The sequence below is a fragment of the Medicago sativa genome, chromosome 2 (assembly GCF_051527215.1).
Source record: "Medicago sativa cultivar Bolivia chromosome 2, Bolivia_mono, whole genome shotgun sequence".
Classification (NCBI taxonomy): domain Eukaryota; kingdom Viridiplantae; phylum Streptophyta; class Magnoliopsida; order Fabales; family Fabaceae; genus Medicago; species Medicago sativa.
In genome coordinates this window covers 36,833,149-36,856,948 of record NC_140750.1, presented here as the reverse complement: position 1 = coordinate 36,856,948, position 23,800 = coordinate 36,833,149, and the positions used below count along the sequence as shown (strand labels likewise).

The 23,800-nt window shown below is 33.7% G+C and overlaps 2 protein-coding genes across 2 annotated transcripts; both read right to left on the bottom strand.

Moving 5' to 3' along the window:
• Positions 1-2,606: 2,606 nt before the first annotated feature.
• Positions 2,607-7,934, bottom strand: OS9 (ER lectin-like protein). Its single transcript, XM_085744607.1, has 8 exons — positions 7,763-7,934; positions 7,547-7,647; positions 5,851-6,054; positions 5,642-5,713; positions 3,579-3,694; positions 3,415-3,481; positions 3,235-3,341; positions 2,607-3,122 (listed from the first exon to the last, which is right to left on the bottom strand). Exons 1-8 carry the CDS (start codon positions 7,839-7,841, stop codon positions 2,975-2,977), a joined length of 894 nt encoding a protein of 297 aa, XP_085600733.1. The 5' UTR covers positions 7,842-7,934; the 3' UTR covers positions 2,607-2,974.
• A 9,759-nt stretch (positions 7,935-17,693) lies between these two features.
• LOC146946625 (uncharacterized) lies at positions 17,694-18,268 on the bottom strand. The gene is made up of 2 exons (XM_085748913.1): positions 18,179-18,268; positions 17,694-17,904 (listed from the first exon to the last, which is right to left on the bottom strand). Exons 1-2 carry the CDS (start codon positions 18,228-18,230, stop codon positions 17,726-17,728), a joined length of 231 nt encoding a protein of 76 aa, XP_085605039.1. The 5' UTR covers positions 18,231-18,268; the 3' UTR covers positions 17,694-17,725.
• Between the last annotated feature and the right edge of the window lie 5,532 nt (positions 18,269-23,800).

Below are 23,800 nucleotides of genomic sequence, written 5' to 3'. Positions count from 1 at the left end.
TTTACAAAAAAGATTTAAATTCTATTTAATCAAAATAAGTAGTTGACTTAATTAATTAAATGTATTTAAATAAAATAATTAAATTGACTTGGTTGAAAATTTTATTCAACATAGGGGCATTGTAGTACTTTTAAAAACAAATAACATTTTTATCTTCTCTATTTCTTCTCTCTTTAAAAACAAACAATCCCTAAAATCAACTCTATTTCTCACATACTTCTCTCTTCTTAAACTCTCTCTCACATATCTCTCTCTTCACAATTGCGCTTCCAAACCAAACATACTTTTAACTTAAGGTGTGTTTGGTAACAATAAGCGCGATAAACTAGTTAAGAGCTGAAAAGCTAACTGAGGGCAGATATCTGATAGTTTATAGTTGAAAAACTCGTTTATTAAAATTAATGTGTTTGATAAAATTAGTTGTTGAAATGTTTGATGAATATAAAATTACATAAACGTACATGAGTATTTTTTAAACAAGTGACCACTAATGAAAAACTATCTACGATCATTAGCTCAAAAGCTACTTTAAATAACATCTAAAAAAAACTATAAGCTAATGAAAATAACTTGTTATCAAATACATCTAATTTTATCAAGTAAGTTTATAATCTATTTCAATAAGCTAGTTAATTTGCATTATCGAACACAGTCTTAATTTCACATAACATTTTAATGCTTTAACTTTTCTTTTCTTTTCAATTTGATCCTTAATGTTAATATTATTATTATTATTATTATTATTATTATTATTATTATTATTATTATTATTATTATTATTATTATTATTATTATTATTATTATTATTATTATTATTATTCATTTTCTCTTAAAAATACTTACATGGTTGTTACATTATCCATGTGTCTAGTTACATGTCATCTAAATTATAGTATGACTAATCAATTTTGTTTATTTATTTGACAAAATTTAATTTTTAATTAAAAGTAAAGGTTTATTATTTCATCATGAATTCTTTCCAGCAATTCATCTTCATCAATAATTTTTTTTTTCTAGCTTGGGTTTTGGAGATGAATCAACTTGGCAGATGAAGGGTGGAGAGGTTACTTGACAGACGAGGAGTTCCGTAATGTCTCGAGGAGGATTATGACTATGTGCATGACAGCCCTACATATTTTTGTTTATTCTTGTTCATGTACTTTCGATGATATTAGGTTTAATTTTGATGTAAATTAATGACTTCCTCGTTTCTTTTTTTAATGAATGAATGACTTCAATTTTATTATGTTTCTTTTATAAATGATTTGAATGTATGATAAATGTATGAATGAATGCATGTATGATTGAAGAAAAGATTTGATTATGTTTCTTTTATAAATGATTTGAATGTATGATAAATGTATGAATGAATGTATGTATGATTGAAGAAAAGTTTTGGTGATAAAGAAAACAACAATTTTGTAAAGAATGTTGCTCTGTCTCTATTACCAAAGCACACTTGTTAACTTGACGTTGGTGCCAGCGGCAATTAACCATCGTTGCATGCAATTTTGTGTGGTTGAGGTTGCACCAACATTTTTTGTGATTCACGACACACATAAACTTCTATAAATATGTGTTTTTGGTTCATTTACTGTATACTCAACAAAGAACCATAAAAACTTATCCGGCGGTAACGAACACAAAGAGGTTATTTTGAACTTGATCTTGGTGCCCTCTCAATATAAATATGTCAGTTGGTATGACAACATGATCATGTTCATAAGAACATCTTGGAACAACTTTCATTTCATCATCATTCATGTCATAAATTCAACATTAACATGCTAATCTTCCTTAATTTCATCATCTTATATATTCAACATGTATCGTTTTATGTTGTTTTACATGCAATGTTTGTATCTAGGTCATTTCATCTTAAAAATTATGATCCTACTAATAGCTCAGTTTCTCTATTTACTTTAAAGGAGTTTCTCTATTTACTTTAAAGGAGTCTGGGAATGAGGGTTGTTGTTCTGGTATAGGCATAACACCAATAGTAGTTAAGTGGTACAACAACAGTTAACTGATGGTGGATAGAGAACAAGAGTTAACCGACGTTGAGGATAGAATGGTCATTTTATGATGCAAGAGAGCAACTTTGCAGCTTTAAGAGCAATTTGGGCCAAACAACCCAAGCAAGGGTTTTAGGCCTCAAAATTTTAGGTGAAAAAAAGGTCTCTAAAAAATTAATTTGGTTATAAGTATATTTCATGACAGATATAAATTACAGACATTTGCATAGTTTAACTAATTACCCAAAAAGACCTCAATTACTCTTGGTCATAAATTCAAAATTTGGTCTCCATAAAATTGATTTTATATAAATATTCTATTAAAAATAATAATTTTAAAGGTCACATTAAATTTTTTGCTTTAGGCCTCTTAATCTGTTGGGCCGGCATTGCAGTCAACCCAGACACAAACGGTATGTCTAAAAGACATGTAATTCATAAAATGGAATTATTAACGAAAAGAGGATAAATAAACTTTTGGTATGGGTTGACTCTAGAACTAAAACTATATTGATAGGCTAGCTTGCCTAATAAACTTATGAAAAGTTATTTTATAACTCGAAGGCAAAGAATTTAAGTGCTAACAATTGCTGAAGTGCTAACAAATGATGTCATTTTCTTACTTTATATACTATTGCTAACATAATTTTAAAATGACATGCCTCTAAAGTGCTAAACATGCATCACAAGTTCAAACATTCACAAACAACACTATTGTTTCTCCAAATAATAACACAACAATGAGCAGAAGAAAATACAAATCTTGCATATGCCCCAAGAACCTCCATTAGATGAAATACACTTCACAGGAAAATATCATGGAAGATTAAAAAGCACTGTCTATCCCCTGTTAGGAAGGAAGGCTTGTAGAAAATGAGTGATCTAATGCCGCTTTTTGTTCATTGTAGAACCTACATGCTGACAACATCCTTTTTTCGTTGACATTGTGTATATTTACATTATTGTTCTGAATCATTAATTTCTGAATCTGTGACCATAACAATCTCCATATCTCTGTCTTCTTGTTTCACTTTACCATCCTTGTAATCCTTTGGAAGCACATTGCAGTCGATGGTGTGCCATACTGGTCTCTCCTCTTGAAACAATCTAAAGAAAAATGAAAAGCTCAAATGCATGGTGGGTGCGCAAGTTCCTATCTTCTAACTTAATAGACGTTAGTGACACAAACTTCACAGAAAGATGGAAACAGAGGACTTACGGGTGCTTGCATAGTGTAGGGACTTGGACTGTAAGTGCATACTTACAAGTTGAAATCTCTGTGATTGAACTGATCATTGCTCTGGGTTCTGAGCATACAAACCTCACCTGTGATAAAAGATACGAAATCAGTGCAATGAGGACGAGAAGAAAACAGAAGTAGATTTCTGTGATTTCATACCTCAGTCTCTCTTGGCTTATTCGTAAGATCACATACGGTTCCATTGGTATATTGGTGAGCATGATACCTGAATGAACTTAATATATTAAATACTTGCTCTCATCACAGCATATATATACCATGTAGTGAAACCATTCCTACTAATAGCCCAATAAGGAATGTACCTTTGTGAAGCATCCTTTGACCGGGGATCCTTAAATGTAGAAATGTCAGAAAGATTTTGGTTAAATGCAGCTGTTGCCTCCGGATCGTACACACCCAAGATAAATTCCTGGACTACCTGTAACAGAGAAATGTACATTGATTATTATTTATTATGTGAAAATGTATGACTTTACAAGATTGGTTGTTGTTGTATATGATTTCACAAGAATCTGAATAAAATAAAATAAAACAGAAGCATATAAATGAAAACTGGTAAAAGCACTTCTATGACTTCCGCTATCAATGATCATAACCAGTATGGTAAATGAACCAAAGGCCCAAACCTCATGGAAGCTATATAAGAATTTGGTCTGGAAACAACAAACAGGGGTTTTCCAAACGGTTGGAGCTCGAGGTCGACTCTTCATATTTCCATCCATACCTTTCTTGTGACTAGGCAACATGGATTCACAGCAAGCCATGCCATCCATGATCACCAATCATACCCTATTACTCTGTGCTTCTAAGAACAATTCATACATATAGATGAATTCAATTTCCAAGACCAAGAACCCGATAAACATCACCTGAGATTTCAATGAAGGCGCTACCACTTTTCCTAAAACTAATATTGTTAGTGTAAAGTAGGCAATAAAGAAATAATGGCAATATCATCCAAGTTACTGCCAGCCTTTGAACACAACGTGGATGTCATTAGCAAGTGACTCACACCCAAAAACAATAGAAAATGAGGGAGAACGCTACATGAACAATTCAGTGTTTAGAAGCCAGAACACGAATGGTTTTCCAAGAAGGGCGAAAGTTCTATTGCTCTGACGGAAAAAAAGACAAGACAGGAAGAGTTGCCTTTCGAAATAACTCCAAGGTTGGAAGGCCATAGGTCAGTGAATCTAATGGTCAGATTCATTGAAGGTATTAAACCAATCGAACAGCTCAAATTTAAACAAGTGCCAAATATTTGTTTGGGTGCAGTGGAGGGGAGGTGGCACCTTAGCAAAGTTGAACGTTTTATTAGAACACTGGAATATTCTAAGAGGTGCTTGCAATAAGCACTCAATGCAACTTGCAACTGCCATACTCAGCCTTCTAGTCAAAACAAGAAGCTCAACCTACCGCTGATTCACCTACTAAGCTCCGCTGAGGAGGCTAGTGTACTTTACTGACCCAAACCTCACATTGAACTCGTCTAAAGTTTAGGGCTCAAACAAAACAGAGTTGGCACAATCTAGAGGTCCAGCTTGGAGCTAAAAATCAGCTCTCCACATTTCCTACCTACCGGGTTACTTCATAACATAGACACTTAGCAACCCATCCATGATGATGAAACAAACCCTCAGCTCAGAGATTAACATTGAGGAGGCTGGTCAATTCTCACACTTCACTGTATGGATCCCTGCTTTCCAAGATGTATTTATAGGGCAGAACATTTGCACTCTAAGGGCCAGATTTCCATGTTCTCTAAGGGCAAGATGTATTGATGATATTGTGAAAACCTAGCCTTAAAACTTTGTAAGAACTGTAACAACAAAATTGGATTGGTTTCTACTCAGCATCGCCAGAACTTATTACGAGAAAGAAAATACAAATTTTCTTGTGGAGCAATCCAACTTGCCTTGTGATGGTGTCCACAAATTTTACAAAAATGCCCTGCGTCTATAAATGGGTAAAATGATAGAATCCAAAGCCCGTACAAAGGATTGAACCCCATACAAAGTTGTAACTGGATCCCTTACAGAAGTTTTATGATGCAGCAGCCTGTAGGGACCATTAAACTTGGAAAGAGAAACTTGATCTCTCTAAATCTAATGACTGCAAAGTTTAAATGTTTTAGGAAATATGATGAGGATGTTGCAGATCAAATTGTATTCTGATCCAACTCTCAGGATGCACTAGCAACATACCACATTATCATGCAACATTTAGTAAACTGATTCAAACTCATTCATAAATGAAATTCCTCTCACAAATCCATTACATTGGGCAACTAACCAACGGATGAAGCAAATAGAAGTTTATAAAAAAGATAATCAAGGGCCACAACTGAATGCAATCAAGGGGATACCTTGTCTTCCTCCAAATGCAGTTGTCGAAATTTCTTTTGATAGCAAAACTCATAAGACCACCAACCTTCTTGCTGCAAAAAGCACATTATCCAATGTAAGGAGGTGATTTACAACAAGACTTCTGAGGGACCAAACTATCTGTTTATAAGCTTTAACATATAATTAACACGTCGCCAATCAAAGTAAATATAGAGATGCAAATACTAACTCTGATAAAGCATGGACCCTTCAATATTTCTAATAGTTCATCTGGTGTCTTCTGTTTAACCCTTTTCTCAGTTTCAACAATCATGCTGCTAACATTGTGCTGCATAGGAGGCTTTCCACTTTTTTCCTTTTCCACCTTAGGCAAGTAACATATAAATTTCTGTCCATTCTTATCCGGTACAACTAAGGATTCCTGGTCATTATCCTGTAAATTTGGTAACACAATTTCTTATCAGAAGGCGATATGATATAGATATACAAAGTTGACTATCATCCCACCCAAAAGGAGGAGTGAGGGGTCATTCAATTATATCCAAAAAATTATTATTTAATTGTTAGCTATGAATGACGTAGTCACAGATACTGGACACAAAACTTGTACGTAGACACAGGTAATAATTTAAGAAAATAGAAGTGATTGAATGTAACCACATGTCGGTGACTCGGTGTCTTCCCCGACAGAGATAGATCAGACACGCCTTCAACATGAAGTGTCAGTACTACATAGATTTCAATTTTTTCAAATAATGGCCATGGTGGATTGCAACCGAGAATTTAATGACAACCGTCAGGGCCAATTTGGGAAGGATCGCGACACTATGGCATTTTACGGCGACACAAAATGGTGGATTTTTGGCTTTCCGCCTTCCGCAATCGTTAACACTTATAGATTGTCAATCTTTTCCTTACAGTCAGTTAACATTTCTAAAACTGCTTAAATCTCCTATCTCAGAAAAAGGACGAAACCCACTCTTATTCCCAATTTCTCTTATAACATCAACACCACATTAAACCCAATGTTTTGATTCCTAACCAGCATAGATACACTATACGAAACATTTCAACCGTGGTAACATTCAAGAATCAAGATATATCTACAGTGCAACTTAACAAGTTAAAAAAAAAAAAAAAACGTCACATTTCAATTTTTGAGCAAACAAACATTTTTGTCCTAAACTGTATGAGGCATTGCCACTATAGTCCCTAAATGTACTGACCAATAAAAACAAACAAAATGAGACTATGTGTTTGCAATTTTGATACATTCAACAATCAATGTGACAACGAATTACACTAGACCTATGAAGCACGGATACGGACACAGACACGACACTGACACGCTACCATCGTTAATAATTTGAAAAATCATATAATTCAATGTAATTATATGTGTCGTGACGGTGTCGAACACGGGCAGACACCTAATCCGGTGAGTGCCCGTCAGGGCCGGCCTTGAGGGGGTGCAAACAGCTCAACCGAGCTGGGCCTCCCCCAAGGATGGGCCTCAAAAAAATAAATTATACCCAGTAGTATACTATTCAGTAGTATACTATCCTCCAATAAAGGGGGTGCAAACAGCGCATGGCTTTTGATTGTTTTGTGCAGGTTTAATTTTCCATTTGCTTTTGGTGTTAGGTGGGGATTCCTCATGTATACGGTAGTTATTTTCACCTATGGGTGCACAGCATATATACAACACTTTGTATTTATCTTTTAAAAAATATAAATAGAGCATTGCTCTTTTAAAAAAAATATGTTTTGATTTTATCACTGGCCTCTTTTCATTTCCAGAGCCGAGCCTCCGAATTCTCAGAATTCTCAGGGACGGCCCTGGTGCCCGTGCTTCATAGACTAGACCAAAACGGTGGTGTGCCTGTAAAAACACAGATAATAAAATAAAACAATGTATAGCTTACAGGGTGAAATGGGGAATCTTCTGGATGAAATTCAATCTTGTATTTCGGTTCACGAGAGCTTCCACTACTACCACCACCACCACTACCACCAAATATACTACCTAATCAAATTAATATCATACATTAAACTCACAGAATAAAAAAAATTGAAAACCTTATGGATAGAATATTAGTCAAAATTTACAGCTTAATTTAAAAAGAGGAGAAAAAAATTACCGATATGAACAGGGAAGATTTGTTCAGCAAAGACATAGGTGAAAGACAAAGCGATGAATAACAAAAACAATAACCTCATTTTTTTTTCTTTTCTTGTTAAACCTCACAACTTAACACAAACGCGATTCTAATGCTGTTTCAGCTTCGTTCACGCGTCTCAGAATAACACATTCAGAGATCTCAGCTTCAAATGTCATGTTGTTTCACAGAAAGAAACTTCGACGTCATATCACCAATCCGCTTTTGCCACGTGGATTGGAGACTACATAATACTCCCTCATACAACATTCGTTGGACTATCCTGAAAAGAAAAAACAAAAAAACATTTGTTGGACTAAAAACTTGTCATTAAATATATATATACTCATTTTTAAATTATTAGATATATTTATTTTTAAGGAAATGCTAAAGAGTGCATTTAGAGCATTGGTTAAGAGAACAATAATAGAAATATTATGTTGAAAAATAGCTAAAATTGATGAATTCAACTTTTTAAAAGTTTGAAAATTGTAATTTCCAACATAAAACTACTATTTTTGGTATCCTTAACTATTGTCTTGAGGGCACCGGTTAACAATACCATTTTATTAAATATACCCCTAATTAATACTATTGACTTATATTGAAATACGAAAGTTAAATTTAAGGCAATTTCTATGGTACACTCGATAATTTTGAGTGTACTGGTACACCCGTGTATTTAAATGAATAGTTTAATGATTTATTTTCTTTAAAAAAAATATTTTCTTTCATTTATAATCATAATAATTATATTTTATTTCTCAAAAGTGTCGGCAAAGCAAAATTCAATTTTTTTTTATTTTTATTACTCATAATAATGAATATTGATTATTTTTTTCAATAAAAAGTTAAAAAATTTAGTATAATTCTTATAAAAAATGAAATGATGTTTTTTCTTATGGGATAATATTTTCTAAAATATAAAAGTCGATAAATATCTCTTTATTACATAAAAATTATCGTTAACTTATAGATTTATGAAACAGGTGTACCGGTACACCTTAATTTAAGGGTGTACCATAGAAACTCCCTAAATTTAATACACATATAAACAAAGAACAATTTGATAATATTAACCCACAAAATTGATAAATTAATTAAACTAAAAACTTTTCTTAAAAAATTTAAAAAAAAAAAAAAAGAAGTAATGAGGACTTATATACATGGAAGGAGCGAGTATTGCACAAACAACATTATTTAATTTAATAAGGAGTAAACCACCAAATTAAACAAATTTCATTCTATTAATATTTCAAACTAATTTGCAGTAGTTATCAAAAAAAATTAATTAGATCCCTCATCACGTGACAAAAATACAAAGACAATTATTTAGTTGAATTTTTTTTTTAAAAAAAAAAACAAGGACTAGTTTAAAATATTAATAAAGTCAAAGGCTAATTTGAGGGTAGTTTCTAAAGACAAGACAAAGACTATGAATATAAATGGATATCAAGGGATGCAAATATTATGATATTCGTGTCTGTTCCGTTGGATAAATATGATATCTGTGCTCTCTTCATATCACGCGGATGAGTTATAAAAAAACTTTCTCTCTTCTCCCTCATTTAGCTTGTGTTGACAAGCTATTCTTTTCTTCTTCTAATTTTTGCTCTTTTGGTTTTAGAGAGTGTTCTTAAGACCATAGTCTCTTTGAGTTATAATGTTCCTTCAGAATTGAGAATGGTCTTAAGACCATAGTGTAACACCCTACGACCTCGACTTTAATTAAGAATGTTCCTTTGTGCTGTGATAAAGTTGGGGTAAGTAGTAGTGATGCTTAGATAGTTAACTTGAATTTCACTCTAATTTTAGTGCTCGTAGTAAATCTTGAATAATATGAAGTGAGAAGTTGTAAATGTTTAATTGTGAGACATAGAAAAGAAAAAGAGATAGTCAACATAAGTAGACATTTTGTGTGCTGCCAAGATTTTAGAGCTTTGTTTCAATTTTTATATTGGACTTTCAAATTATTTCAGTCTGTCTATATGTTACAGTTTACTTCAATGTAGAAAGTGAGTTCGTGGTGCTCTAGTTGGTTCTCTTTTTGTTGAAATTCATAATTTATATTTGGGTTATAGCTAGGGCTGGTAATGAACAGAACCAACTCGAAAATAGTTTGAAACTCGATTCGACAATTATCTCGTTGAACTTGGTTCATGAACCAAATGAGCCGGACTTGAGCTAAAAATTACGTTCATTAACTAAACGAGTTGAGCATGAACTATATATAGTTCGACTCGTTTGGTTCATGAACTAATTCGATTATATATATATATATATATATATATATATATATATATATATATATATATATATAGTTAAACTTTACTTTTTTTTTAAAAAAAAAAAATTATGTATCTTAATTTTTTTCCATCGTATTTTGAACATCTACCTTCTTGACCTTTTCACTTCCTCTTAAAAAATTAAAATTTTAAGTTATTATACTATACACCTCTTTCCAATTCCAACATGTAGACATTGCAGTCTCCAACATTGAACCTTTGATTTACTCTCTTTCCCAAAAAAATAATTTATCCTCCTTTCCACTATGAATGAAAAGATAACCTCATATCCTTGAACTCCAAATCTTTCCTTCATTTTCTCCAAAATTAGATACCCTCTGCATATCTTCCAAAAACATCAACATTGTTTCTTTTCACTTTCTGGTTTCACTAGTCACTTGAATTCTACCTCTAATTTATAATCTCTTCATAATATTTTCTTTTCATTTCATTACTTTCTTCATTTTATTTTGAGTGATCTAAGTTAATCAATGATAATGGATAAAAAGAAGGTAGGAATGAATGTTGGTGGAAATAAGCAATGGTTTTATATAGAAATTGAATCCGTGTGAATAATTTGATCTAAACATGATAATATGGCTCTGTAGAAATTGATCTAAACATGACAATATTGGTGAAAATAAGTAATTTTTTGAGTAGAAATTGATCTAAACAATTTTTTTTGACTTTTGAGTAATGTGATTCAAGAAAACGAATTGAACCTAACGAGCCGAACTGAACTATTCGTGAACTTTAAACGAGCCGAACTTGAGCTGAAAAAATAGTTTGTGACGAACTCGAGCCGAGTTTCGAGCTGAATCAATTCTTATCGAGTCGAGTCGAGCTCATGCAGGTTCGACTCGACTCGGCTCATTTCCAGCCCTAGTTATAGCGTATGTCGTTATGAGTGGTATGATGGGTTGGTAGCTTTTGTTTTCATCTACTTGATGTCTGTTGTCATGAACTTAGTGGCAAAACCCCAGTTATATATATATATATATATATATATATATATATATATATATATATATAGTTTATATTACGAATCTATGCCATGACGCTATTACGTCTATTTTTCACATCTTTTTGTAAGTTTTTGACACAACTACGACTATACAGAACAAAGCAACGTAAGTCCACTCGCCATAAGCCAAAATAGAGAATCACAATGGCATCTGGAGAAATCACGATTCACTAGACAAGTTGAGCGAAGTGAAAGCAAGCCAAAATAGAGAGTTCTAGAGAGAAAAGCCAAAGGTTCTCTACAAACACTTTAGTCCGTTAAGGGAACTAAGGCAATTTTTCCAAGAAATATCTGAAGACAGGAGGTTTTTCCCTGCAAAAAGAAAGTTTGATTTTCAAGGCAATCTATATTGCGCGTAGCGAAATTTAACTCGTAGAAACACTATAAATAGAGATGTAGTATGTTTCATTCACAACAAATACTTGTAACTTAAACAAGTAGAGAGATAACATAGGGAGGAAGGCGTGAGCCACTATATGCAGGATAGGGAGCTTGTATTCAAGTTTCTAACATCTATCAACATTCTCTTGTTAGTGTTAGTTATGCTTTCCATGGATAATTAAACTTTCTTTTGTGTGTGTATTAGATTTAAATAGTTAGGATTCTATGTAGTACTCTTCAACTGGCTGGTTGTATATGATTTATCCATTCAATGTAGTTTTTAGTTTAAATCTGTTCTTAATTTTTTGTCGATGATGTAGTATTCTACGATTGATTTTTGATTTAGTTTGAGAATTAATTGGTCATTCTATCTATAGGACATGTTATGAACTATTTTTTTTTTTTTGAGAGGACATGTTATGAACTATGTATAGGTGTTATTGCATTATAAATGTCGGGTAGGCCTATATTCATATATAACAATTCACGCACATTACATTGAAATCAGCTATTTTGACATTGAGCATCGAAAGTCAGTTGGTTTAATAAATATCGCATCGTTAACCATAAATGGAGATGTATTGTTTGAGGTAAATGTGGAGTTATATTTGAAGCTTAAAAAGTAAATGATCGACTAAGAGAAAAATATGAGGAATCGTTAGTGAAATTTAATCATTGCACAACATTCTCTATCTTGGACTACTTTTGTTTACGTTACAAAAAGGCTTTCATAAAACTTTGTTTATAATTTCTGTGAATCCATTCACCGGAATGGTTCATGAAGATCCAAACAACCATTGGGTGATATGTGTTTGGGTTCTCTAAATAGATAGAAAGAAACTATCGTATTTTTCAAAAAAAAAAAATGCCTTAACATCAACAACTTTTATCTTTCTGTTGGTTTAAAGCTAAAGAACTTTTGATTTTTGTCATTGGTGGATAATTCCTCTTTAGTGTTTGAATCTTTTTTTCCTAGCTAATTACTCGCTATCTAGTATTTTTATTTTTGTTGGTGACTATTTTATTCACCATGTAATTACTTTTGAGTCATAACCTTGCACTCCTTTTGCAAGTTAACGTGTTCTTTTGGTTTAATACATTTCATTTTGCCTTATTAAAAAAAACAACAAGTATACTAGACAGTTTAATAACTTTTGTAAATGTAATTACTCGAATTTATTAAATTTATTTTGTTGTGCGGTTACATTTAATGTAAACCACATTGTGATGCTTTTGTACTAGACGGGACAGCCAATAGTATGATTACAAAGACAATACTCCCTCCGTCTCACAATAATTGTCTCTTTACCCATTTTTCTTTTTCTCAAAATAATTGTCACTTTAGAATACCAATGCAACATTTATTATTTTTTTTCCATTACAATACCCTTATTTATTGAACTTCATCCAACTTAATTACTCCACTAACTACAATTAATAAGGGTGTTTTAGTAAATGATACTAATTTTACCATCAAAATCAACACAATTAATCATTTCCTTAATAATCGTGCATCAACCTTAAACGACTATTATTTAGAGACGGAGGGAGTAATATTTAGGATTGATGCTTTTATCGGCTGGAATGCAACGTCCGCGACCTTGATAAGTGTCAAAGCACCATTTTCCACACGCATCCAGTGTGCAATCACCTGGTGGTAGGGTGGTGATACATCCATCGCTTGTCAATGCTATTGCTGAAAAAGTAAAAAGAATAAATATCAAAAAAAAAAAAAAAACTAACTCTGAAAATGATTAAGGTTTAACATGTTCAGTCAACCTATTGAACACTACCAACAGACACACATATATAGGTAGGTTGTATTATATTTGATATAAGAAGAGCATACCTGAAAAAATGAAGGCAACGAAGATAATTTGAAGGAAAGAAAATTTAGTCATTTTAATAGTTTCAATATAAAAAACAATTATAAATTGGCTTCTTCTTTTGTTTTAGCGGAGTTACAAAATTAATTCTTGTTAGAACAAAACCAGAGGTTTATATAGGAACAAATCAATATAAAAAATAAAGTAAATAAACATAAAAATTAGTCTTTCAAAAAAAAATAAAAATTAGTATATGATTTAAACTTTTTCCATATAAATGAATTAGTCAACCTCTAATTAATTTGGACGTTGAATACAATTTTTTTTTTGGACCAAAGAATACAAATTTTATTATATTTAAGAAAGAGTTTAAAGATGGTAAACAGATTGTGTATAGCAACTACACACACTCAACCAATCAAATTCCACAATTTTGACACATTATATTACAATTTTAAAAATAATAGAAAAGTCTGACGACTAATAAATATCAATTAATTATGTTATTTTAAAAATAATAGAAAAAGCAGTTATGGTTTATAATTTTTGTAAATATCATAATTTCTTGGGACATAAAACCCTACATATTGTACTTTTCAGGGATTTGGTTCAAAAAGCTTTGAACGAAGGCATACTGAAATTTGGAGACAACACAAAGCCTCAAATGCAACTGGATGTAGATCCTTTGAAAGATGTCGACGCAATGTATGACGAAGAAGCAGATTGCAATGTGATGGATGTTATGTTTGATGCTGTCAAAAAGTTGTCTGTTGAAGTTAAAGTTGATGTTGCTAAATGTTAGATGGTGGAAGTTTCTAGAGGCCCCAAAAGTGTTAATGAAAAGAGGAAATTGGTTCACTGATCATAGACCAAAGTTTTCTTTTACCAAGAGTTACATTCCTTTCATCAATAACTCTTCAACCACTAACTATGTTAATAAAAATGGCCAGGGGAAAACTTTTGTGCCTTATGCTAAGGCTCCTGTTCAGAAGTGGGTTCATTCGACCCATAAAAATGTTCAGTATGGGAAGAACAACGCGGTGAAAGGAAATTCCAGTACCATTGTTACCAAATATGTTGCTGATACTGAAGTTCCGAATGAGTCGAAGAAATATGTGTTGCTGATACTGAAGTTCCGAATGAGTCGAAGAAATATGCTTACAATAACAATTACAAAGGGAAAAATCCCATGACAAGGACTTAGTGGAGAAGGCATCAAAGATCTAAAAAGGGTGTTGTTATAGGTTTTGATGTTAGAGCGGTTGACCCAAAAGGAAAGCAGAAAGTGGCCGAAATAGTTAAAAGACTAGTGAAAGAAAGGTTGTCTCTTCCTTCTGTCGAAGAGAATCCTCCTGTAGTTGATGAATTGGATTCAGATTTCATGGATTCAGAACCAGACTTCGACGTTATATGTAATATAGTTTCTATTTTGCCTGCAGAATATGATGTGATGTCTGAAGCTGAAGAATCAGAAGACGACTTCAATCCAGAGGACAAGGAGAAGTATAAATCCATGTGTTGTTATGTAACAAATTATGGCTACGGTAACGAACAAAAAGCCATCTTTGAAAAACCAAGTGGTCCTATGAAAGTCCATGTTAAACAATTGTTCATTCAAGCCAAAATTGATGACATTGGAGTCAGCAAAGTGTTGGTAAATGGTGGTGATGCCGTCAATTTAATGCCTCGATATTTGCTCAAGAAGATTGAGAAACCTCATATCATAGTTATGTCGAACTACGAAGGGAAAGCTAGATTTTCTCTTGGTGCTCTCCAACCATGTTCATGGTGGTATCATCGAAAGCTAATTTCAACATACTCTTAGGAACAGAATGGATACATGGAATAAGTGTTGTTCCTTCATCTATGCATCAAAGGGTTGCAATTCGGAGAGATGATGGAATAGTGGAAAATATTAGAACAGATAAAATATATTTTCTTGCTGAGGTCAATGTGAAGGTGAGAAAAACACAAGAAGGGGGGTTGAATTGTGTTAGCTTTTTCATCGTTTTCTCCTAAGTTGAAAACACAGACCAGAAGCAATTAGAGTTCTGCTTCTGAAGTGATGTTTAGTAGAAACTTGCAGCGGATAAAAACAGAGAGAGAGAAAGAAGAAAGACACAAAGCAATTATACAGGTTCCTTCTACAAACCGGAAGTAATCTTGTCCCCCTTGCACTTCCAAGGAGAGTTCACTATAATGTAATATCTGATTACAACTGCTCACTGCTAAAACTAGCAAGAGACTTCAAACTGCTCAAGCACAACTGCAAGAGACTTCCTATGCTCCTGAACACAATCAAGAGACTTCTAATGCTCAAGCATAACTGCAAGAGACTTCTAATCAAACAAAATTAGAAAGAAAATTGTTTGAGATTGAACACTTGATATACAATCAGTGGTGTTCACAATACAAATCAGATACAAACTCTTAAGACTCTAGAATTTCTAAGATATGAATTTTGAAGCAGAAATTCTAAGTGAACTTTGAATGCAGAACAATTTCAGCAGAGTTTTGGCACTTGTAAATTGTTATTGAGTCCTTGCCAATCTCTAAGTCTTCACTCCTTTATATAGAGGTGTGAAAGAGACGTTGTGAATTGCCAGCACATCAAAAAGAGTCATTTGAAGCTTTGATCAATCACCAATGATCTTTTGCTTGATATGGTTATTGTCCTATGAAGGATCAATTTCAAATCCATTTCCATTGTGAAGGAACATCGTTGCAGGCAGAGCTGTTTTTCTTGTCTTGTTGCAGAGACAAAAACAGAGTAGTAGAGGTAGTGGTTGTACACTTCGTACAATTGTACTTTGTCAATGCTCTTTAAAGAATAAGCATCCAATGCCTTCAAATCCTTTCAAAATGACCGTTGCTTTACACTTCCAGTCTTCTGCAATGCTTAGATGAGTTTAAATCCATTGAACAACCCTTGAAGCTTTAAGTCTTGCATCTCCTGATGAACTTCAGCTTCTGGTGACGAACTTGCTTCTGATGACGTCATCACTTCAGGAGCACTTTGTCTTCAGGAGCGCTTCTCTGTAGATGCTTCAAGCTTCCTTTTTGTTGATTCCTTAGCTCTCTTTTGTTCTTCCAGAACCTAGTTAAGATGTCGTATTTTTGTCTATGGTCCTGTACACTTGAACAAATATTAGCTTATCCAATCTCGAACCTGTCTATAGGCAATTACTTAGTATAAGTAGCATTTTCCTCTATGGAAAACGGGTCACAATTCACATACACACAAAACTTACACACTCAAACTATCCGCACTTCAAGAGAAACGAGTAAACAAGTTCCAAATGTATGAATCTGTGCACCACTTTACTTTCATTTTAATGCAATTCTAGTTCGTCTTTTAGTCTTTCAGACTCCCTTTTTTCTTTTTAATCTTTACTTTTAAGCCTTAACATCGTTCCCTTGAAGATAATCTCGACAGGTCTTACCATGTGTCTGGATTTCGACGGTTATATTCATAATTCGCTATCACAGTCACAATTTCCAAGAAAACAATCAAGCACAAAAGGTCTTGAGATTTGCTGGTTGATCTCGCTCGCCCTTGTCTTAAATCAGTTCAGTAGTTTACCAAAATCCAGGGTAAACAATGTTCCAACATTCATGTATAACAATTCACACACATTACATTGATATCAGCTATTTTGCCATTGTGCATCGAAAGTCAGTTGGTTTAATAGATATCACATCATTAACTATAAATGGAGATGTATGTTTGAGGTAAATGCGAAGATTTGAATCTTAAAAAGTAAATGATCAATTAAGAGGAAAAATACGAGGAATCCTTATTGAAATTTAATCATTGCACAACATTCTCTATCTTAGACTACTTTTGTTTACGTTACAAAAAGGCTTTCATAAAACTTTGTTTATAATTTTTGTGAATCCATTCACCGGAATGTTTGATGAAGATCCCAACAACCATTGGGTGATATGTGTTTGGGTTCTATAGAAAGATAGATAGAAACTATCGTATTTTTCAACAACAAAAAATGTCGTAACATCAACAATTTTTATCTTTCTGTTGGTTGAAAGCTAAACAAAAGTACTTAGCTTTTGATTTCTGTCATTGGTGGATAATTCCTCGTTAGTGTTCGAGTCTTGTTTAAATTTCCTAGCTAGTGTTTCGTAATTACTTTTTTTGGTTACAGTTTTTCGTAATTACTTGCTATCTAGTATTTTTATTTTTGTTGGTGACTATTTTATTCGCCATGTAATTACTTTTGAGTCATAACCTCGCACTCCTTTTGCAAGTTAACGTGTTCTTTTGGTTTAATACATTTAATTTTGCCTTACTAAAAAACAATAAGTATACTAGATAGTTTAATAACTTTTGTAAATGTAATTACTCGAATTTATTAAATTTATTTTGTTGTGTGGTTACATTTAATGTAGACCACATTGTGATGCTTTTGTTCTAGATGTAACATTTAATAATATGATTACAAAAACATATATATTTAGGATCGAAGCTTTTATGGGTAGGAACGCAATATCCGTGACCTTGATAATTGTCATGGCACCATTGTCCACACGCTTCCATTATGCAATCACCTGGTAGGATGGTGATACATCCATCGCTTGTCAATGCTATAGCTGAAAAAGTAAAAAGAATAATTACCATAAAAAAAAAAAAAACTAACTGTGAAAATAAAAGCATAATTAGAAGGGGATTCACACCCTAAAGATTGTATGAGGTAGTCATAAGATTTTCTTATTGAACACTACCAACAGACACACACATCTCTCTCTCTCTCTCTCTCTCTCTCTCTCTCTCTATATATATATATATATATATATATATATATATATATTAAATGCGGCACATACAAAGGTAGGTTGTATTATATTTGATATAAGAAGATCATACCTGAAAAAATGAAGGCAACGAAGATAATTTGAAGGAAAGAAAATTTAGTCATTTTAATAGTTTCAATATAAAAAACAATTATAAAATGGCTTCTTCTCTTGTTAGAATAAAACAAGAGGTTTATATAGGAACAAATCAATATAAAAAATAAAGTAAATAAACATAAGAATTAGTCTTTAAAAAAAACATAAAAATTAATATATGATTTAAACTTTTTCCATATAAATGAATTAGTCAACCTCTAATTAATTTGGACGTTGAATACAATTATTTTTTGACCAAAGAATACAAATTTTATTATATTTAAGAAAGAGTTTAAAGATGGTAAACAGATTGTGTATAGCAACTATACACACTCAACCAATCAAATTCCACAATTTTGACACATCATATTACAATTTTAAAAATAATAGAAAAGTCTGACCACTAATAAATAAATGGATACATAATCAATTGATACCATAACTATTATCAAGTAGAAAACAAATGAATGAAAGTGACTATTCTCATTAATTGGTAAATGATTACAAGATTATTTATAGAGGAAATAGAGTACATCATAGCAATCATAGGATTACTGTATCTAATAAACTCTAATCACTAAGCTTGAGTTCCTTTTTTGCTCTCCATGTTATCTTCTTCACATTGGTTATGTAATAGCCCCCCACAAGGTGGAGGTTGGTAGAGGTCTAGCAAGCCCAGCTTGGATAATAAGATGCCAAAAGGTTGAGGCAACAAAGGTTTTGTGAAGAAATCAGCCAACTGGTCTTTAGAAGTCACAGGCAGAAGCTTTAAAATGCCAGCTTGAAGCTTCTCTCTTACTATGTGACAATCAATGTCCAAATGCTTCGTTCTTTCATGAAAAACCGGATTGGCAGCAATGTGGAGAGCACTTTGGTTGTCACAAAACAACACTGGAGGTTTGTAACAGGTAACATGTAAATCTCGGAGCAAGTAAAGGAGCCACTGTAGTTCACAAGCAGCAGATGCTAGAGCCCTATATTCAGCCTCTGAAGAGGATCTGGATACAGTCAATTGTTTCTTGGTTCTCCAAGAGATTAAGGAAAGTCCAAGAAAGAAACACTGGCCACTGATAGATCTTCTGGTGTCAAGACACCCTGCCCAATCAGCATCAGAAAAACCTTGTAAATGTAAAGAGGAGCTTCTGGGAAAGTGAAGGCCTTTGCCAGGGCAGCCTTTGAGGTATCTGAGAACCCTTAAAGCAGCATGGTGATGGGTTTGAGTTGGTTTGGAGAGGAATTGACTGAGTTGTTGAGTAATGAAGGTTATTTCAGGTCTGGTTGTGGTCAGGTAAAGTAATCTGCCTACCAACCTTCTGTAGGAAGGAATATCATCATTGGGAAGAGATGAATCATTGTGAAGTTTGATGGAGGGATCAGAAGGTGTTGAGATAGGCTTAGAGTTAACGGAGCCTGAATCAGACAACAGATCCAAACAATATTTTCTTTGGCACAGAGATATACCCTGCTGAGAATGAGCAACCTCTAAACCTAAAAAATATTTAAGTTGGCCAAGATTCTTGATCTTGAAAGAATTGTGTAGAATGGACTTGATGTGATCAAACTCAGTCAATGAATCTCCAGCAAGGATGATATCATCTACATACACTAGTAAAACTGTAAATGAGGAAGCAGTTTTCTTGATGAACAAGGAATGATTAGATGGTGCCTGTATGTAGTGATGCTGCAGTAAGACAAACGTTAACTTTTCAAACCATTTCCTACTGGCTTGTTTGAGGCCATATAAGGATTTCAGCAGCTTGCAAACCTGATTTGGTTTGGGAGAAGAAATGCCTGGTGGAAGAGTCATGTAAACATCTTCTTGCAATTCACCATGGAGAAAAGCATTGTTTACATCAAGCTGATGTAAATACTAGTGATTAATGGAGGCCAAAGCAAGAACTAATCTTACTGTGGTCATTTTGGCAACTGGTGAGAATGTGTCAAAGAAATCAATGCCCTCAATTTGGTTGTATCCTTTAGCTACAAGTCTGGCTTTGTACCTTTCAATAGAGCCATCTGCATGGTACTTGACTCTATATATCCATTTACAACCAATAGGCTTGACATGTTCTGGTAGATCAACAAGTTTCCAGGTACCAGTGGACTCAAGAGCAGAAAGTTCAGCTTGCATGGCTTGCTTCCAGCAATCAAATTTGTTTGCCTCAGTGAAGGATTTAGGTTTAGGGTTGGAATGTAAAGAGTTAACAAAACAAGAATGTTGGTTAGACAACTTATGATGAGAAACATAATGTGTAATAGGGTAAAAAGAAGCATAAGTACTATTACAAACATAATCTTTCAGGTAAGCAGGAGTATGGGAAACCCTAGTGGATTGTTTGGTGGATACAGGTAAAATAGGAGGAGGAGGAGGAGGAGTAATACTATCAGGAGAAGAGTCAAAGGGAGGGTCATCAACAATGAGAGGAGGGATAGGGGTGACATCAGGAGAAGGGGAGAGAGGCGTGGGAGAAGAAGAGAAATACTCCCATTGAGAAGTAATGGAATCAAGGTTGCTGGGGTAGGGAAGAATGTGCTCATGTAAAATAACATGTCTAGATATGAATATGACTCTAGAGTGCATGTCTAAGAGAATGAAACCCTTGTAACCAGATTGATAACTAAGGAAAATTGATTTTCTAGCTCTGGGATGCAATTTAGTTCTATGGACCTGTAATGAGGATGCATAGCAAAGACAACCAAACACTTTGAAGGAAGATATGTCAGGAAGTTTATGGTATAAAACTTGAAAGGGAGATTGATTTTTAAGGATAGGGGTGGTAATTCTATTGATGAGAAAAACTGCATGGAGAATAACATAAGACCAATATGAGGAAGGAAGTTTAGACTGAAACAGAAGGGCTCTACCATCATTAAGGATGTGTTGGTGTTTTCTTTCAACTCTTGCATTTTGTTGAGGAGTTTCAACACAGGATTTTTGGTGTAATATACCAAGAGAGGCATAGAAATCAGGAAGCATGAATTCTGGTCCATTATCAGACCTGATGGTTTTAGGGGTGATTTTAAATTGGTTTTGAATCATGATGATGAAAGATTTAACATGATGGGAAACTTCAGCTTTGGACTTAAGTAATATGATCCATAGGAATCTACTATGATCATCAACAATGGTTAAAAAATACTTATGACCATGAACAGATGTAACAGATAAGGGACCCCATATATCAAGATGCAGCAATTCAAAATTTGAAGATGCATGAGATGAACTAGATTTAAAAGGAATATGTTTCTGTTTTGCAAAGTGACAAATGTCACAGGTTGCTTTATTATCATTGACAATAAAAGAGTACAAAGATGACATTTTATCCATTCTTTGATGGGATAAATGTCCCAATCTGAAATGCCATAAGGCTTTAACAGGAATAAACTGACTTGAATTACAAGAAACATCAGAAATAGAAGTACAAGGTACATTTATTGTGCTAGAAATGGAATTAACAGAAGCTAAATTGGAACTATGAAACTTGTATAAGCCATCTTGCTGACTAGCCAAACCAATCATATTCAATGACATTGTGTCCTGTATAAGACATTGTTTATCAGATAAATGAAAAACACAAGATAGAGATTGGCAAACTTTAGCAACAAACATAAGGTTTAACTTGAATGTTGGACAATATAGAACATTGGTAAGGTAAAAATGAGGACTAAAAGTGATAGTACCAGCTTGATTGATGACAACATTAGTGTTATTGGGCAAATTAACATATACAGGTTTAATGGAATAAAGTGATGAAAAGTAAGATAAATGGCTACAAATGTGCTCATTAGCACCTGAGTCAAGAAGCCAATATGAATTTGAAGGTAAAGAGCAGGAATTGATGCTATATATACCTGCAGAGGATGAAGAAGCAGTGTATTCAGGAGTAATTTGAGGAGAAACATTTATATAGTTGGTGGTGGGGCTAGGAGAGGGAGTTGAGGCTGAGGAAAACAAATTTGCTTGCTGAAGCAAACATACAAGTTGATTAAGCTGATCTTGAGCCAAACGAATAGAACTAGAAACATTGCTAATACCACCAGAACCATTAGGAACACTGCCAGAGGCATTGCTTGCATCAGAAGGTTCCACTGAAGAAGCATTAGCTTGTGAATTACCAGATTGTGAGGTTTGTTTGGAAAACCATGTTTCAGGTAACAATATTCAACAGTGTGATTGTATCTATTGCAAAATGAACAATATCTAGTGGAAGGTTTATTGAATGAACCTCTACCACGCCCTTGTGGCTTGCGAGCATCAGAAGCATTCACAAGAACAGAACCTTCATCCAGGGAAGGAAGAGAAGGAGTCAACGCAGTGTTGCTTTCTTCCTGAATAACCAAAGAGAAAACCTTATTCAAAGAAGGTAAAGGATCAAGCAAAAGAACTTGAGTTTTCACAACTGAAAACTGATCATTGAGGCCAGGTAGGAACTGGATAATTTGATCTTCAATACGAAATTCCTTGTTGGCTCTCATTGCAGCGCATCTACACTGAACTGGACAAGTGCAATTAGGAATGGGACGATGTGAATGAAGCTCTTCCCATAAAGCTTTCAACTCAGTGAAGTATTCCAAAAAAGATCTGGAACCTTGTTTGAGATTGTTGATGGAAGAACGTAAATTTGCAATTCTAATACGATCAACCTTTGAAAATCTTTCCTTAAGATCTTGCCAAACATCAAAGGTTGTGTCATGAAATACAATAGTTTGTGCAATGGAGTCCGAAACCGAAGAAATAAGCCAAGACTGCACAAGGTGATTGCACCTTTCCCAAGCATTTCTGTTGAGATCATCATCATTTGGAACAGGGAGAGATCCATTAATGAAAGGTAGCTTGTTCTTCGCTCCAAGTGCACGCTGCATAGATCTACTCCATGCAAGGTAATTGGAACCATTGAATTTGGGGGAAATTATCACAGAGTGAGGACATTCACTCGGATGAACATAAAACGGAGATTCAGTATCTTCACGTTGATTACGTACCATGATGAATCAAAGAAAATTCAAAGAATTGAAGAAACAGAAGAAATGAATCACGAGGAATATGAAGAAAAGAAGAATCTCAATGAGAAATTGAGAACAGAAACAAGAAGAAGAAAGCGAAACAAGAACGAATCGCAAGAAAAAAAAACGAAGAAAACAGAGTAACGAAGAAGCTTGAGCTTGAAGCTTCAATGGCCGAAAACGGTTAGAACTGGATCGTAACTAACTCTCTCTCTCTTGAAGAGAGAAACTAATACTATATTATCAATGTAGAAAACAAATGAATGAAAGTGACTATTCTCATTAATTGGTAAATGATTACAAGATTATTTATAGAGGAAATAGAGTACATCATAGCAATCATAGGATGACTGTATCTAATAAACTCTAATCACTAAGCTTGAGTTCCTTTCTTGCACTCCAAGTTATCTTCTTTACATTGGTTATGTAATAATAACTGCTTTTTGTCGTCGTGGTTCAATGATGAAATTCAATCTTGTGTTGCTTGCTTCATCACTTTTTTAGTACTCCGGTGTATCATAATAAAGCAGCACTCAACTAAGTACACACTACCCCTCAACTAAAGCTCTTAATTGTTTGGTGCACCGGTTAATTA